At 45.7% G+C, this 18,102-nt stretch overlaps 1 protein-coding gene across 1 annotated transcript; it reads right to left on the bottom strand.

Annotated features, from left to right (window-relative positions):
- Positions 1–818: 818 nt before the first annotated feature.
- Positions 819–16,227, bottom strand: LOC120981471 (myocyte-specific enhancer factor 2D homolog). The gene is made up of 8 exons (XM_040411011.1): positions 15,577–16,227; positions 14,733–14,850; positions 14,597–14,653; positions 12,202–12,392; positions 11,407–11,424; positions 10,682–10,796; positions 9,396–9,540; positions 819–1,972 (listed from the first exon to the last, which is right to left on the bottom strand). The coding sequence occupies exons 1-8, from the start codon at positions 15,718–15,720 to the stop codon at positions 1,648–1,650; spliced, it is 1,113 nt and encodes a 370-aa protein (XP_040266945.1). The 5' UTR covers positions 15,721–16,227; the 3' UTR covers positions 819–1,647.
- Positions 16,228–18,102: the final 1,875 nt, after the last annotated feature.

The raw sequence follows: 18,102 nt of genomic DNA on the forward strand, positions 1-18,102 counted from the left end.
AAAAAAACTAATGAAAAAAAACAAAAAAACAATAAAAACAAAAAGGAAAGCAAACCAGCCAAACACAATATATTAGCTATTTTTTTGTTATCTTTTTGTTATTTATTTTTTATTTTTTTGTGTTTTTTGTAAATATTACTTCATGCATTTTACACCTTTTTTAGCCTTTTGAGAATAAATAAGCTCCTTTTTTAATTTACATTTTTTTATTTTCTTCACTCTACTTTGAAGAACATATTTTCAGTTGTTTCACACTTGTTTGTTATGTATATAATTCCACATGTGTTAATTCATAGTTTTGATGCCTTCATAGTCCTGAAAATAAAGAAAACTCTTTGAATGAGAAGGTGTGTCCAAACTTTTGGTCTGTACTGTATATATTTTTAGCTGATCACCCCCCTTTTCACCAATATCGTGTGAAAATAGCAGCAAAAATCTTGTGTGGCAGTGTTACTGACCTGGGCAATGAGCATGCTGCTATGGATGCACCTGGACCCCTTGCACATTATCCTTTAATTCCAAGCCTTCCCTTTCCAGAGGGGATTCTGCTCTCCGGAAAACGGCCTCGAATTTAAAGTTCCAATATGATTTCACTTTCCGAATTTCTAACGGGGGGGGGGGGGGGCTATTTTTTATATCTCGCAGTCATACTGCCTTTAATACATATAAAACCCTGTGATGGGAAATCCCTGTCCTCGAGAAGTGAAATCATAGGCTGAGCGCTTTCCTCCAAAATAAGAAAACCGCATCTAAAAGAATAAAAATATATATGTATATATTATATATATTTCTTGTTTTTGTTAATTTTTTATATATATTTTTTTCTCTTTTAAAAAGGCATTGTCTGCATTATGATAGAGCTCCATGGCTTGCGGGGGTTCGAGTTTTAGATATGTCTACGTAGCTTGATCTCTGGACGGTCCCGTCTGCGCTGAGTGAGCCGGAGACTGGAAGGAGCTTCCATGACGGGTGGAGGATGGGAGGGGAAGGTGGCTCTCCATGGTGTGCAACCCGATAAGATGCCGGTTCGTTAACTTGAAACAAGCAAAAAACCCAACTAAGGTCCGTCAAGCAGCTAGGAATTCAATTTCCAGTTTGTCAATGAGCGCTGCTCGGCCAGGGAGGCCACTTTGGACTTAACCGTTTCATGAATGGCGGAAAAAAAAAAAAAACAGAGTCTGCAGCTTCCCTTTCAAGCAACCCGGTAATAGATAATGAAAGCTGGCCCGGTAGCGAGCAGCCCAACGATGGATGTCTTCAGATAAGCAGAGCAGGGTGAGGCGGTGAGCAGGGTATATCGGTGAGGATGGAGGGCAGTGGCGAGATTGACTGTAGCAGCTGTGGTCAACAAGACGACAAGGTAAGCAGTTGGCTTTGGAGGGCTGGAGTCGTACTCGGCTTAGGTTCTTAGTGCAGCCATGGAGTCCCATGTCCTCTGCAGACATTGCCTGACGCACTGGACTAGGAAGAATACCTACCAAATACTAAAGCTATATCTCAGGCAGTTAATGATAGGTTTCCACCTTACAGCATTAAACCTCACTGGTGACCTGCTCCTGTCTGCCCACCCCATCCCAATCGGCACCTCATCCTGTGGCTCGCAAGCGTGAGGACGAGGTGGGCGGGTGGGTTTGGTTTCTGGAGCAGTTATGTTACCCATGCGTCGAGCCGCATGCGTTTTACAGACGGGCTCTCGCCTTCCACGTCGCTCGAAGGTCGCAGCAGCCCAAGCGAAGAGGTGTAGTCGACCCTTGCATCCTCTCGGTCGTTGCCTTCGAAAGAACTTGCGTTGCTGCTCAGGCTGTCGACGGGAGAGCGGCCGGTGGCTTCGTGCCTCGCCTGGTGGGGGTAGGACGTCAATGGGGTGCCGGTGCTCCGTTCCCGGTTGGGAGATAGAGGTTCTTTTTTGATGCTTATGTTTGGGTTGGTGTTGACTGTCAGCGTGGCGGTGTGTGGAAGCTGTCCACTGGATCTGTGTGAGGAGGCGTGAGGAAAGAGCAGACGGGGGTAGAAAATATTAATCCACATCAAGAAGTCCCTACAGAATGAAGATGGTTAGAGGTCTACATGTAGCCCATAAGGAGCCTACAACTACCACGTCTTAAAGTAAACGTCCACCACTTATCAGTAAGTGAACATTTTAGTGATAATGCGGATCCGTTTTTTTGCTGATCCACAGACTTCAATGGGGCCATGTCCGGATTATTCGGCACACTAAGTTCAATTCAGATATTCACCTGCGGCACCAGCACAAACCTCACCTCAGTTCTGAGGGGTTGTTCCATGAAGACAATTTATCCCTCCTCACCAGGGCAGTGGATAAGTGTCTGATCGGCAGGCGTCCCACCGCTGGGGCCCCCGCCGATCATGAGAACATGATCTGTACTCCCTGTTTGGACGGATCGGTAGACAAGCATGCGTGATCGCCTCTCCATTCTGAAAGGGGAAGACGGCCCCTGTTCTTGTGATCGGTGGGGGCCTCAATGGCCAGACCCCCGCCAATCAAACACTTATTCACTGCTGCTAGGAATGAACGATCCCTTTAACTGCAGGAAAGCAAAATGGCGGCTGTCCAGCAAATGAAAAATACCCAGAAAGTATGAGTTGTGTGGGCAGAAGGGACTCATGATCCGTCTCAATGCACAAGTGGGTTCACAATTAGAGTGATCCACGTGAGGATTCCACCTCTTTGTGAATTCATAAAACTGGCAGAACCAGTAAAGAAGTGTAGAGTCAGGTGTGCCCCTCCCGATTCACCCAGTTCCCTCCCTGTGATGGAGAACCAGCCCTGTACATATGAGACACGAGAGCTCCCAAAGGGCAGGAGGTGATATTTAATAAAAGGTAATTAAAGGCACCTCCTGGTCTGTGAGCAGCCGACAACCTCCCTCATCCACAGAACCCGAGAGCCAGGAGGCTCCATGAGTGCAGCCATCAGAGGTACTAACTCTGCAGAAGACCATCCTGCTACATCTGTCCATCCAGCTCTTGTCCATCTCACTTCCTCTCACTCTGTCTGGCACCAGCTCCTACCCCTCCATCTCACACTCTATATCAATCTCCCCTGCTCCCTGTCCATCTATCCCTCATGTTCTCTTTCACTCTCTCTCCATCTCGCTCCAGCTCTCTATCCATCCATCTCTTGATTTCTATTTATTTTGCACCCAGTCTCTATCAATCCATCTCTCACTCATGCTCTCTGTCCATTCATCTCTCGCTCTGTCTCCATCCCACTTCCTCTCTCTCTATCCATCTTGCACCCACTTTCTATCCATCCAACTCCAGCCGTCCATCTCTTGCTCTCTCTATCCATCCATCCATCTTGCTCCCAGTCTATTTCTAAGGTGCTCTCTACATACAGTGGGATGCGAAAGTTTGGGCAACCTTGTTAATCATCATGATTTTCCTGTATAAATCGTTGGTTGTTACGATAAAAAATGTCAGTTAAATATATCATATAGGAGACACACACAGTGATAGTTGAGAAGTGAAATTAAGTTTATTGGATTTACAGAAAGTGTGCTATAATTGTTTAACCACTTCCCATCTGGGCCCTTTGCCCCCTTCCTGACCAGGCCAAATTTTGCAAAACTGACATATCTCACTTTATGTGGTAATAACTTTGGAACGCCTTTATTTATCCAAGTCATTCAGAGATTGTTTTCTCGTGACACATTGTACTTCATGATAGTCATAAATTTGAGTCAAAATATTTCACCTTTATTTATGAAAAAATCCCAAATTTACCCAAAAATTTGAAAAATTCGCAATTTTCTAAATTTCAATTTCTCTGCTTTTAAAACAGAAAGTGATACCTCATAAAATATTTATTATTTAACATTCCCCATATGTCTACTTTATGTTGGCATCATTTTGGAAATGTCATTTTATTTTTTTAGGACGTTAGAAGGCTTAGAAGTTTAGAAGGAATTCTTCAAATTTTTAAGAAAATTGCCAAAATCCACTTTATAAGGACCAGTTCAGGTCTGAAGTCAATTTGTGGGGCCTACATAGTGGATACCCCCATAAATGACCCCATTGTAGAAACTACACCCCTCAAGGTATTCAAAACCGATTTTACAAACTTTGTTAACCCTTTAGGCGTTCCACAAGAATTAAAGGAAAATGGAGATCAAATTTTAAAATTTCACTTTTTTGGCAGATTTTCCATTTTAATCAATTTTTTTCTAAAATTGAAAAAAACTCAATATTTATTACCCAGATTCTGCGGTTTACAGAAACACCCCACATGTGGTCATAAACTGCTGTATGGGCACACGGCAGGGCGCAGAAGAAAAGGAACTCCACATGGTTTTTAGATGCCATGTCCCATTTGAAGCCCCCTGATGCACCCTTACAGTAGAAACTCCCAAGAAGTGACCCCATTTTGGAAACTAGGGGATAAGGTGCCAGTTTTATTAGTACTATTTTTGGGTACATATGATTTTTTGATCATTCATTATAACACTTTATGGGGCAAGGTGACCAAAAAATTGGTTGTTTTAGCACAGTTTCTATTTATTTATTTTTACAGCGTTCACCTGAGGGGTTCAGTCAAGTGACATTTTTATAGAGCAGATTGTTACGGACGTGGCGATACCTAATATGTATACTTTTTCTCATTTATTAAAGTTTTACACAATAATAGCATTTTTGAAACAAAAAAATTATGTTTTAATGTGTCCATGTTCTGAGAGCTATAGTTTTTTTATTTTTTGAGAGATTTTCTTATGTAGGGGGCTCATTTTTTGCGGGATGAGGTGACGGTTTTATTGGTACTATTTTGTGGGACATACGCGTTTTTGATCACTTGGTGTTGCACCTTTTGTGATGCAAGGTGACAAAAATTGCTTGTTTTGACAGTTTTTTTTTTTTTTTACGGTGTTCACCCGAGGGGTTAGGTCATGTGATACTTTTATAGAGCTGGTTTTTACGGACGCGGCGATACCTAATAGGTCTATTTTATTTTTTCTATTTTTAATTTTTTTTTTTTATTCCTTACTTGGGAACTTTTTTTTTTACATGTGAAACTTTATTTTATTTTATTTTTTCAACCCTTTATTTTTTTTTATTTTTTTTTACACTTTTCGTCCCCCATAAGGTCATACAAGACCTCTGGGGACATTTGCTTCACTTTTTCTTTTTTTTTTCACAGTTGATTTCTCCTGTAACTGGGGCTGACATAGTAGCCCCAGTTACAGGACAAATGCACCCCTATAGAGGCTGTACAGCAGCAATCCTGCGCTGTACAGCCTCACAGCAGGGCTGATCGAGGTCTCTGAGAGACCTCACACAGCTCCTGCACACTCCGGTCACGGCGGTCACTTGACCGCCGGGCCGGAACAGGAAGCGCTGTGCGCTTCCTTCTCTGCAGACACAGCGCTCGGTGAGCGCTGTGTCTGCAGCGATCGTGAAGGCAGGGACACCTGGGCACTGTCCCTGCCTCCTCTCTGGGTTGCCCTGCTGTCACTGACAGCGGGCAACCCGATCAGCAGCTGCACGATTAGCGTGCAGCTGCTATTTCTGACAGGACGTTCTAAAACGTGCTGTCAGAAATAGACGTCCACCCATAGGACGTTTATATCCTATGGGCGGACGTGAGGCGGTTAAACACAATTAGGCAGGTGCATAAATTAGGGCACCACAAAAAAGAAATGAAATCAATATTCTGTAGATCCTCCTTTTGCAGAAATTACAGCCTCTAAACGCTTCTTGTAGGTTCCAATGAGAGTCTGGATTCTGGTTGAAGGTATTTTGGACCATTCCTCTTTACAAAACATCTTTAGTTCATTCAGGTTTGATGGCTTCCGAGCATGGACAGCTCTCTTTAAGTCATACCACAGATTTTCAATTATATTCAGGTCTGGGGACTGAGAGGGCCATTCCAGAACGTTGTACTTGTTCCTCTGCATAAATGCCTTAGTGGATTTTGAGCAGTGTTTAGGGTCGTTGTCTTGTTGAAAGATCCAGCCCCGGCGCAGCTTCAGCTTTGTCACTGATTCCTGGACATTGGTCTCCAGAATCTGCTGATACTGAGTGGAATCCATGCGTCCCTCAACTTTGACAAGATTCCCAGTCCCTGCACTGGCCACACAGCCCCACAGCATGATGGAACCACCACCATATTTTACTGTAGGTAGCAGGTGTTTTTCTTGGAATGCTGTGTTCTTTTTCCTCCATGCATAACGCCCCTTGTTATGGCCAAATAACTCAATTTTAGTTTCATCAGTCCACAGCACCTTATTCCAAAATGAAGCTGGCTTGTCCAAATGTGCTTTAGCCCACCTCAAGCGGCACTTTTTGTGCTGTGGGCGGAGAAAAGGCTTCCTCTGCATCACTCTCGCATACAGCATCTCCTTGTGTAAAGTGCGCCGAATGGTTGAATGATGCACAGTGACTCCATCTGCAGCAAGATGATGTTGTAGGTCTTTGGTGCTGGTCTGTGGGTTGACTCTGACTGTTCTCACCATTCGTCGCTTCTGTCTATCCGAGATTTTTATTGGTCTGCCACTTCGAGCCTTAACTTGAACTGAGCCTGTGGTCTTCCATTTCCTCAATATGTTCCTAAGTGTGGAAACAGAAGCTGGAATCTCTGAGACAGCTTTCTGTATCCTTCCCCTAAACCATGATGGTGAACAATCTTTGTCTTCAGGTCATTTGAGAGTTGTTTTGAGACCCCCATGTTGCTACTCTTCAGAGAAAATTAAAAGAGGATGGAAACTTACAATTGACCCCCTTAAATACTCTCTCATATTTGGATTCACCTGTGTATGTAGGTCAGGGGTCACTGAGCCTACCAAGCCAATTTAAGTTCCAATAATTAGTTCTAAAGGTTTTGGAATCAATAAAATTACAACAGTGCCCAAATTTATGCACCTGCCTAATTTTGTTTAAACAATTATAGCACACTTTCTGTAAATCCAATAAACTTCATTTCACTTCTCAAATATCACTGTGTGTGTCTCCTATATGATATACTTAACTGACATTTTTTATCGTAACAGCCAACGATTTATACAGGAAAATCATGACGATTAACAAGGTTGCCCAAACTTTCGCATCCCACTGTATATAGATATCCATCTCACACTCGCTATCCATCATCTATCTTCCTCTCTATCCATCCATCTCATTCCTGTTCCCTATCAATCCACGTGACTTACTCCAATTCTCTGTCCATCTTTCACTCTATCTATCCATCATTTGCTCACTGTCTCTACCCTTCACTTGTTCTTGCTCTCTATCCATCCATCTCTCGCTCCTGCTCTCTCTTCATCCATCTACCCAACTTGCTCATGCTCTCTATCTGTCCATCAATTGCTCACTCACTCTCTCTCTCTATCCATCTTGCATTGGGTCTCTACCCATCCATCTTACTTGCTCTCTCTATCCATCCATCTCTCGTTCTTGCCATCACCAATCTTGCTTGCTCCTTCTCTCCATCTTATTCTTGCTCTCTATCCATCCATCTCTCGCTGCTTCTCTCTATTCATCCATGTCTCGCTCCTTCTCTCTATCTATCCATCTCTCGCTGCTTCTCTCTATTCATCCATGTCTCGCTCCTTCTCTCTATCCATCCATGTCTCGCTCCTTCTCTCTATCCATCCATGTCTCGCTCCTTCTCTCTATCCATCCATCTCTCGCTCCTTCTCTCTATTCATCCATGTCTCGCTCCTTCTCTCTATCCATCCATCTCTCGCTCCTTCTCTCTATTCATCCATGTCTCGCTCCTTCTCTCTATCCATCCATGTCTCGCTCCTTCTCTCTATCCATCCATGTCTCGCTCCTTCTCTCTGTCCATCCATCTCTCGCTCCTTCTCTCTGTCCATCCATGTCTCGCTCCTTCTCTCTATCCATCCATGTCTCGCTCCTTCTCTCTATCCATCCATCTCTCACTCTTGCTCTCTATTCATCCATGTCTCGCTCCTTCTCTCTATCCATCCATCTACCAAACTTGCTCATGCTCTCTATCTGTCCATAAAATGCTCACTCACTCTCTCTATCCATCTTGCATTGGGTCTCTACCCATCCATCTTACTTGCTCTCTCTATCCATCCATCTCTCGTTCTTGCCATCACCAATCTTGCTCGCTCCTTCTCTCCATCTTATTCTTGCTCTCTATCCATCCATCTCTCGCTGCTTCTCTCTATTCATCCATGTCTCGCTCCTTCTCTCTATCCATCCATCTCTCGCTGCTTCTCTCTATTCATCCATGTCTCGCTCCTTCTCTCTATCCATCCATGTCTCGCTCCTTCTCTCTATCCATCCATCTCTCGCTCCTTCTCTCTATTCATCCATGTCTCGCTCCTTCTCTCTATCCATCCATCTCTCGCTCCTTCTCTCTATTCATCCATGTCTCGCTCCTTCTCTCTATCCATCCATGTCTCGCTCCTTCTCTCTATCCATCCATGTCTCGCTCCTTCTCTCTATCCATCCATGTCTCGCTCCTTCTCTCTGTCCATCCATCTCTCGCTCCTTCTCTCTGTCCATCCATGTCTCGCTCCTTCTCTCTATCCATCCATGTCTCGCTCCTTCTCTCTATCCATCCATCTCTCACTCTTGCTCTCTATTCATCCATGTCTCGCTCCTTCTCTCTATCCATCCATCTACCAAACTTGCTCATGCTCTCTATCTGTCCATAAAATGCTCACTCACTCTCTCTATCCATCTTGCATTGGGTCTCTACCCATCCATCTTACTTGCTCTCTCTATCCATCCATCTCTCGTTCTTGCCATCACCAATCTTGCTCGCTCCTTCTCTCCATCTTATTCTTGCTCTCTATCCATCCATCTCTCGCTCCTTCTCTCTATTCATCCATGTCTCGCTCCTTCTCTCTATCCATCCATGTCTCACTCTTGCTCTCTATTCATCCATGTCTCGCTCCTTCTCTCTATCCATCCATCTCTCGCTCTCTATTCATCCATGTCTCGCTCCTTCTCTCTATCCATCCATCTCTCACTCTTGCTCTCTATTCATCCATGTCTCGCTCCTTCTCTCTATCCATCCATCTCTCACTCTTGCTCTCTATTCATCCATGTCTCGCTCCTTCTCTCTATCCATCTCTCGCTCCTTCTCTCTATTCATCCATGTCTCGCTCCTTCTCTCTATCCATCCATCTCTCACTCTTGCTCTCTATTGATCCATGTCTCGCTCCTTCTCTCTATCCATCCATCTCTTACTCTTGCTCTCTATCCATCCATCTACCAAACTTGCTCATGCTCCTCTCTATCTGTCCATCAATTATTCACTCACTCACTCTCTCCATCTTGCATTGGGTCTCTACCCATCCATCTTACTTGCTCTCTCTATCCATCCATCTCACTCTAGCTCTCTGTCCTTGGAATTACAAGTGCCCTAACCCAGCGGTAGGGGGCAGTAGAGAGCGGATACGTACATCAGGTTACTTAGTGACACGGGAACCATCTGATGCGCTTGGTGGTGCTGTTGTTGATGCCAGGTGGACATGTTGCCTAATGACAAGGTTCCTGGAGAGCTGAACGTGGAGAGCGATGCCAAGTCTGCACTGGTCAGCTGGTAGTCTGCAAGAAGACAATCAGTAAGAGCAGGTCAGGAAGAGGTCTCCACAAAACATGGGCAGATGCTGCCATCCTGAAGGGCAGAAGACAGACAGTATTTTCTTAATATCACCTTAGAGGGGTTCCCCAGATCTGGGTATATGAAGCCTAATCAGTGGGTAACGCGTAGCTCTGCACCTTGTGTTTCAGTTCCTCGCCATTTTCAAAATCTCTGCTTGCTGTCAGTAAATGCAATATAAGCACAGCCTGGAGTCGAGGAGTTTACCTCAGCTAGGCCAGGGCAGTTTTCAGTTGCCAAATGTAAGTATGTCTCTATTCACCGACATGACAAAGAGATCTTGAAAACGGCAAGGAGTGAAAACACACATAAAATGCCCCCCAATTTTTTTATTTATCAGAATGTATGGGGCCCACTGCAGGAATGTTCCACTGCTTCCTATGGGGGGCCTCCCGTGGCATAGATCTGGTGACCCTACGGTTTATCTCAGCACTCTCATGTAATCCACAAGCGATAAAGAAATAAAAGCGGGCAGAGAAATGGGGGGTGAAAGCCAGAGGCCTCCTAAATGACACAAACACGTGTAGGCCTTCTCATCCGTGACGGAAAGACACATGTGCTACAGGAAGGTCGCACGGGTCATCCTGCTTCCTAATACAGGAGCTGACCAGCAGAGAGTGCTGTAGGCAATCCTATGAGATGTTATGCTCTGGCCGTTTACTAGGCTGATCTACGTGGCCATCATGCGTGACTTTCTTTAGACTGCACCCTCCATCCCTCGCCATGTGACGATGACATCTCACACAGGATCTAGTAGGTCCAGCTCGGGTGTAAGAGAGACCCCAACGACCCCACTCCAAATTGTGACAATTAGAGGGCACAGAGACAGCCATAGGCACTTGACGATAAGCTGATCCCTAGTGATCGACTGTAATCTAATCCTGCAGGAAGTGTTCGGTTTCTCTGTAGCGCCACCACAGTGAATACATGGTATTACACAGTGCTCGCTCAAATTAGGTCCTTCAGGGCGAGAGACGCTCCAGATGAGGATTCCGACCACAGCCCCCCCCCCCCTATAGGTGAGATTAGGACATTAGACTGACCGCTACGCTTCTTGTACAGTCCCCCACCATCCAAATGACATACCTGTGTTGTAGGCTGTGGACATGGCAGAGAACGGCAGTCCATGATGTGACAGTAAACTGGGTGTCGCCACCGATACGACCGGCGTGGTCAAGGAGTGAGCATGGTGTGTGTTCTGCTGAGAGGGGAGAAAAGGATAGACAATGGTTGACTCGGGAAGAGGACTCCCATTATCCACCACACCATGCAGGAGAGGGCCTTCCAACCCACAATGATATAACTATTAACCTCATGCATATCTAGACACAATGGCCGCTGAGATATACTTTATTACACTTCTCTGGTGGAGATCCTTGACCTCCCACACACCCTCAGCAGTTCCTTGGTGGAGGCAGCCGAGGCTGCGAATTCCCCCCCCCCCCCCAGGAGATCAGACAATGAGCCTTTCATGCCCCTGGATCCTCACACATCCATGGTGTGAATAAGAAGGCATACTTCCTCCAGACATGACAAAAAGAACGCCCCCACCCTCCTTCCCCTGCTCATGTGACTAACAGTAATGGAAAAACTGACCCATAGGAATCTTATGGGTATATGTACAGTATTAACATCATGGAGGCAAGAGACATGAGAAACCTCATCATCATACAGGTTAGGTTTTAAATTAAGGAACTGGCCACTAGGGGACAATGTTCCGCCAGCGAGAACTTCACTAAGACTACACAGAGGTAACAGCAGACACAGGATTCACACTCGGCCATGAGAGCAAAGCAAGCAGAGACACTCACCATTTCCAGATCCTCCGCCTGGATGCAAAAAGCAGAGTATTGAAAAAGAGAGAGAAATGTGGCCTGTTAGACGGAGAAACTGAACACAAAAGAAGCTGGCCAGAATGAACACGGTACAAGCTACACAACTACTAGACACAAACCTAAAGTGGAACTCCCGCAAATAGGAGTTTCCCACAGTCTGAATATTTTTATCCCCAGTCTTCCCGCTTTTCTAGAAGTCATACCAATGATATCATATGTCTTTATGCACTTGTCCTTTAAATTAAAGGGGAGATCTATATCACTAAAAAGTCTATTTTTTTTTCCATTTTTCCCATTTCTCCTGCTTTCCCAACACTAATTTGGTGTAAAGGGTGTAGTAGAGAGATTCTGAGGCGCAGGAGAGGGCATCAAAGTTTTACCCCATCTACTACTGTTGGTAATATTAGTCATTCTGTGACATGGTGGTCACACGAGAAGATTTAGAAAACCTCTCTTTGTTACCCATGGCAACCAATCACAACTTTCGAGCACTAGAAGAAGCAAAAGTTGTGCTGTGATTGCCGGGTATGGGCAGCAAAGCCAGATTTCTTCTGCATAGTGTTAAGGACAGCTTTGTACTATACTGCCTGATGTCACTGTCTCTGTTGCCAGTGCCAACCAATCACAGCACAACTTTGACTTTTGAAGAAGAACTAAAATGAATACAAGCTGTACTGTGATTGGCTGCTATACACCCCCCCCCCCCCTATTATCAGATCCCTGCAGCCCCGACACATTCATAGCCATTCTGTTAGGACTCCCCCTACTCACCAAGTGATGCATTAACCCCTTGCCGCCTTGTGAGGTGATAACGCGCAGGTCTGGTTTGCGGCTGTTGGCTCCGAGCTGATTGTTCTGGGATGGAGGCGGAGGGGATTTGGCTGGGATGACTTTACCCAGGGTGTTCCTGTTCGATACCGTTATGAGGCCCGTAGAGGCTCGCGCACTGATGTAGCCATTGCCTACAGAATTGGGAAGGAAGAGGGGAAAAGAGAAGTTCCTTTATAACAAACTGTGTGATGTGGCGGCAGCCATTTTGTAAAAAAAAATAAAAAAAATAAAATAAAAAATAAACTTGTTGTCCATAGCAACCAATTAGAGTTTAATTTCTCACAGTGCTCTTGCAATGTGATGGATATCACTGTCCTGTCAAAATGGCTGCCTCTGTCTATACAAGAACATGCCTTGTCGCTAGGTGCTTTTTCAATTAACTTTATTGACACAATGTACACGAGGGTCAGCAGGCTTTAACTCTGCACCAGTCTGGTAAGCGTGAAGCAGGGATGAGGTGTCTGCCGAGAGGCCGTTCCCTCGGGGTCCTCCAGCCATACTCCAGTTTCCTGCAGCGGGCAGGAAGAATGTAAGGAATGCTGGGTGACGTCAATGGTGACATTCATAGAACCGGCCCCGCCAGAATGTGCAACAGCTGATGGGGATCCCACAGCCCACAGGGGGGCACAGACTTTTCAGATTGGCCAGGAATAGGAGGACTGCTTTGTTTAAAGGGGAAACCTCAATGGAGGACGGATCCGTTTTCTATTGTGTCAGAGAAAACGGATCTGTCCCCATTGACTTGCATTGTGGCTCATGACAGATCTGTCTTGCTCCACATCCCAGCTTGCTGCGATTTGCTCTCCAATATGGGAACGCAACCAAACGGAACGGAATGCAAAACGGAAGCGTTCTTTTCCCCGGTATTGAGACCCTATGACGGATATCAATACCGGAAAATAGAAACGCTAGTGTGAAAGTAGCCTAAGTCAGTCTCCATCCCTCATCTCGCTGCTGTAAACATGGTTCCCAGTAAGTTCCCTAGTCAGTCTCCTCCACTCCTCTCATCAATTATATCATCGCAAGTTCACTAGTCAGTCTCATTCTCCATCTGACAGCTGTAATAGTCTGTCTCCTTTTCCCTCTGGATTCTGTAAATATAGTGCCCAAATCATCACTAAGCCAGCCTTCTTTCCCCTCTGGCAACTGTAAACATAGTCTCCAGTAAGGTACCCAGTCAGTCCTCTTCAATATAGTCCTCCGGAAGGTATCTAGTCAGTCTCCTCCCCCATCTGGCAGTTATAAATACAGATTCCCTGCCAGATAGATAACTTTACCATGGATTCTTGAACAGTCATAAGAACAAGCACTTGCTCTCCAGCAGTGATCTCCTCAGCTTTCCTCTTGCACAGACGCCATTTTGTTTTGTGCGCCATTTTCTAGCAAAAGTAATAATAATACTGCACTACATAACGTGAAATGTACATAGACGGTGTCTATACCTGGGCCTGACACACCTCCAGTCCTGCACCAGCAGCCTGCTGCACTCGACTACACTAATTACAGGGCTCTGTAGATGAGCTGCTAATTACCCCAGCTAATACACGCCCACCGGCCGGATAACGAAGCACTGCTCCCAGGGGGAGAGGTAGACAAGACGCAACGAATGCCAGTACAGATGGGGAAGGAGAAGGACCTCCATATTAAATTACTCCTTATAGGACTGCACTGTCACAGGGAGACCCCCTAGACTAGAGGATACCCAATGTACACAATTCTGACAGAGGTGGTGTTGTCTGCCTCCTCGTTAACGGGCCGTGGGGGGTGCATGTTCCACCTCCATCCGTCTCTGACCCATTTCTCTCCTTACATCAAGTTGCCCCCCAGCCACATATAGTCCTGTCTTCCTAAAACCACAGGCACAGGTCTCAAAGGAGAGCACCATCCACTAAAACACTGTGCTGCTGGAATCCTTCCAAATACTTTGCCGCGCTTGGAAAATGTAAAAAAACTGTTGTTTTTTAATATCCGATTCCTAGGTGGAGATACGATCCTTTGAATTCACAGGCCCGGGGCTGCACCTGAGAGAAATCAAGAGACGTGTTGTTCTGAAAATCCCTCAGGCTTTGGGCCTCTAACGTCAAGTGATCATATCTCGGCCTAGGAATAAGATATTAAAAAACGGCTTTTGCATTCTTAATATTCATGAAAGGGTCTTTTTGATTTTCTCCTTTAACGTGTCTACCCTGCGCGTAGTGGGCGGAGTCAGGGTCAGGACCACCTAAGAAGGATCCCAAGACAACACCGTCCTGTCACTGGGCTACCCTGGGGTCAAACAGGTCAGTAATCCTACCCGCCATGCAGAGCAGTGAGGGATCAGTGGCGCCACACTCACCTACAGGGCTTGGACAGGTTCCATTAGAATTGTTAAGGTCTCCCCTGAGCATCGCTCCTATAGATACAAAGAGAGCAGGTGAGTAACGCGAAGTCCACGCCATAGACGTGCCTACTACGTCCCGATACTCACTTACCTGCGCTGGCTGGCCTCTGAGGTAGCCCCGGAGACACTGTGTTTCTCTGCAGGGTCGGTGGCTGCGGTGACAGGAGCCGGGGGTCCGTGAGCGAGGCCGTCATCAGAGACTGTGTGACCATGGGGAAAAAATAAACGAACCAGCACCTCCACAATAAGTGAATATGAGAACGCAGGTGCACGCTACCTTGGCTAAAACACACTTGGATTAGTAGAACTACAGGTAACAGCACTCCGCTAGTCAATTGCACAAAGATATAAGCAAACACTGAAAAAATAACTGCTTAGTGGCCATACTTACTGCAAATGCAGCTAGAAGCTCTTTGCGAATATAATTGATCAAAAATATTTCGGGCCCATCTACCGGTCGTCAAGGTCGCTTCTAATCAGATGGGTCCTACTCTAACATGCCTCTCCTGGGCTTACAGCCTACAATCTGGGCAAAGTAGTACCAAGCTGCATCCTACGCATGCCTCTCCCAGGCTGTGAGCCTGCAGTATGGGCTGGGTAGAATGCAGCTGTACAAGCTATCTGATTTAAAAGCACATGGTAAATGGGCTGCATTCGACCCAGCCCATACTGCAGGCTCACAGCCTGGGAGAGGCATGCGTAGGATGCAGCTTGGTACTACTTTGCCCAGATTGTAGGCTGTAAGCCCAGGAGAGGCATGTTAGAGTAGGACCCATCTGATTAGAAGCGACCTTGACGACCAGTAGATGGGCCCAAAATATTTTTGATCAATTATATTCGCAAAGAGTTTCTAGCTGCATTTGCAGTAAGTATGTGCCACCAAGCAGTTATTTTTTCAGTGTTTGCTTATATCTTTGTGCAATAGACTGTGTGACCAATGACCCCCCGGGGTTGCTGAACTGCAGTGCGTTCTGATTGGTCACCGGTACAGTAACGGGCATAGCGAAGTTCGGTGCAGGAACTGCAGACTGAAGATACAAAACCAGATTAGAGCTCTGACAACCAATAAATGGCAGCATTACTGACGCTGGAGAGTGGTGTCGTAACCTATAGCAACCAACAAGAGGGTTAGCACGCCATGGGCAATCATACAATAAGTGGGCACACACTCTGCGTCGTCATCATCATCATCATCATCACACCCCACAGCAACTGGAAAGAATTCATGCGTTATGAGTAGAAGGGAAATCCCATTAAATTGCAGGGCGCTATTTTATCCTCAAGATGGCGGCTGTTTCTGAGCTACGGTTAAGAGGTTGAACTTTGAGGGGGAGGGGGAACCGATTAGGAGCTTCAGCTGCCACGGAAAAAAAGCAACACACAAGATTAGGACACGTTTGTTATGGGTTAATAACAGGGACCGGATGAAGACCATTTTATTGAAGACCCTTACTCCTCTGGTTCATAACAAAAGCGGCCATTTTGGAACATCAAATCTCCTGGAAGTTGACAAAATGGCCGACTCTGCCGTGCGTCGGTAACTGCTTTATATCTGTTCCTTATGTGAGGTAACCAAGGCCAATTAAGCAGAGCCATGCAAGCGCACACCCGTGATCCTGTAACCCCTCAGCTCTGGGGGGGGGGGTATTTTGTGTCTGGGCCCCTCCGGTTAGTTCCGCTCCTGTACATAAAGCATGAGTCGTGTCCTCCGATGAACCAAAATAAAAACGGCGCCCCTCTCGCTGCTGCCTCAGAACAGCGTCTCGGCTCGGACAAGATACAGAATTGTAATGAATTCTTGCCTCGTTTGATGACTGTGGAAAAATATTTTTTTTTGCTCTGCAGCTGTCGGCTTCTTTTATTCTGTAAATTTGGCTATTTTTATGTGCAGAGGCATCCTAAAATAAACGCGCCACAGTTGATAAGCATGCGGAGTGGGGCTGGAGCTCGCTGATGTCACAGGACTCTTCCAGTGATAGAGAAAATGAGCAATTTCTTGTATTTTACACAAAAAAATAAAAAAATAAAAAATAAAAGGACAATTTAGCACTTAAACTGCGCAACCTACTGAGCAGGAGGCTAAGAAAAGTAAAAAAAACAACGATAGACAAAGATACCCCTGACTGGAGATCTAATGGCGGCCATATTGGTTGTCACTCAGCTTTCCCAGAGACAGGTCTAGCTGCAGACAGCCATAGACAGGTGGTGCTTCTGCCAGAGTGGATGTCACCCAGTTTTCTGGGCAAATAGGGCCAGTGACATGTCACTGACTGCCACACATGGACAATGCCAGGGTATATGCCACATGTGTGACATCAAGTCAATGTGCTCCTGTCCTTCGAGGTCAGCTCTCCGCTGCTGGCATGTAGGGGGCTCCACAGGATAAGATTTGCAGGACGCTCTGGCAATGCCAACGTTAAATGGCAGTCACGGAATCTCTTAAAATCTCCTGATGGTTTCCTGCTGCTTGCGACCCGGCATTTAAGTAGAGTGCAAATGGCGATTAAATGCATTTAGGATTTTATGAGCGGGTGCTCGGCTCGCCTCACGTGCACTTAGGATACCAAAGATCCTGCTTTCTGCGTCTGGGCATCTGGGCAGGATGTACTCAGGCACAAAGTGAAAAGTTTCTGACAAGGTGCCCACTCCATCATCACCCGTCCCTAAACCCAACTTTTTCAATTCCAAAAATTTGTTTTTTAAAACCCAGATAAATTATAGCTGTATTTCTAACTTAAATTGCACACTGACTAATGCTGCAAACGGCACAGATGTAGGATATTGCCAAAAATGGGTGATTTTTTTAAACCCTGAATATAATTGCAGTAGTTCAAGCTTGGATTTGAATGTCACAAATGCACATATGCTGTGCTGTTGCACAGAACTTGCATAAAATGGCCGCCGCCCACCTAACTAACTAACTAACAGACGGATAAAACTTATTTTTCTGGGTAACTGGGCTCAGGGCAGGGTAAAAAGATTGTGTCCTGAACCCACAAAACAAAATCTTGGTAGATCGCTGAGTTAACAAGCACTTCTATTTAAGGATTCTGTCCTATTCTCTCCCTCACAGCAGCAGCATCCTCTCCCTACACTAGTAACAGCACAGTGACGTGCAGCGCTATGTGACTCCAGCTTATATAGAGTCTGGGTCACATGCTGCACTGGCCAATCACAGCCATGCCATTAGTAGACATGGCTGTGATGGATTTTAAGGGCACAGAGTTAAACGCTTGTTGATTGGCTGCTCTGCAGCCTTTCAAAAAGCGCCAATAAATCACCAAACCCGAATTTTTACTGAAATGTTCGGGGTCCAAAAATCCTAAAGTTCGGTACAGTACAGTTCGGATTCACTCAACCCTACTTATAATGTGTACTCTAGTTCAGTGGGAGCCTTTCCCCAAGGAGAGATCAGAGCGCTGGTAAAAAAGCCAGGCATCCGATCATCAGGGGAAGGCAAC

The sequence above is a fragment of the Bufo bufo genome, chromosome 11 (assembly GCF_905171765.1).
Source record: "Bufo bufo chromosome 11, aBufBuf1.1, whole genome shotgun sequence".
NCBI lineage: Eukaryota > Metazoa > Chordata > Amphibia > Anura > Bufonidae > Bufo > Bufo bufo.

Excerpts from the sequence above, each read along its gene's own strand:
- LOC120981471 (XM_040411011.1), bottom strand. The coding sequence starts at position 15,720 with ATGCTGCCATTTATTGGTTGTCAGAGCTCTAATCTGGTTTTGTATCTT. Across the intron at positions 12,393-14,596 it reads AACCTGTCCAAGCCCTGTAG|GCAATGGCTACATCAGTGCG; the intron begins GTGAGTGTGGCG and ends CCAATTCTGTAG. Across the intron at positions 1,973-9,395 it reads GTGTCACTAAGTAACCTGAT|ATCCAGTGGACAGCTTCCAC; the intron begins GTACGTATCCGC and ends CTCCTCACACAG.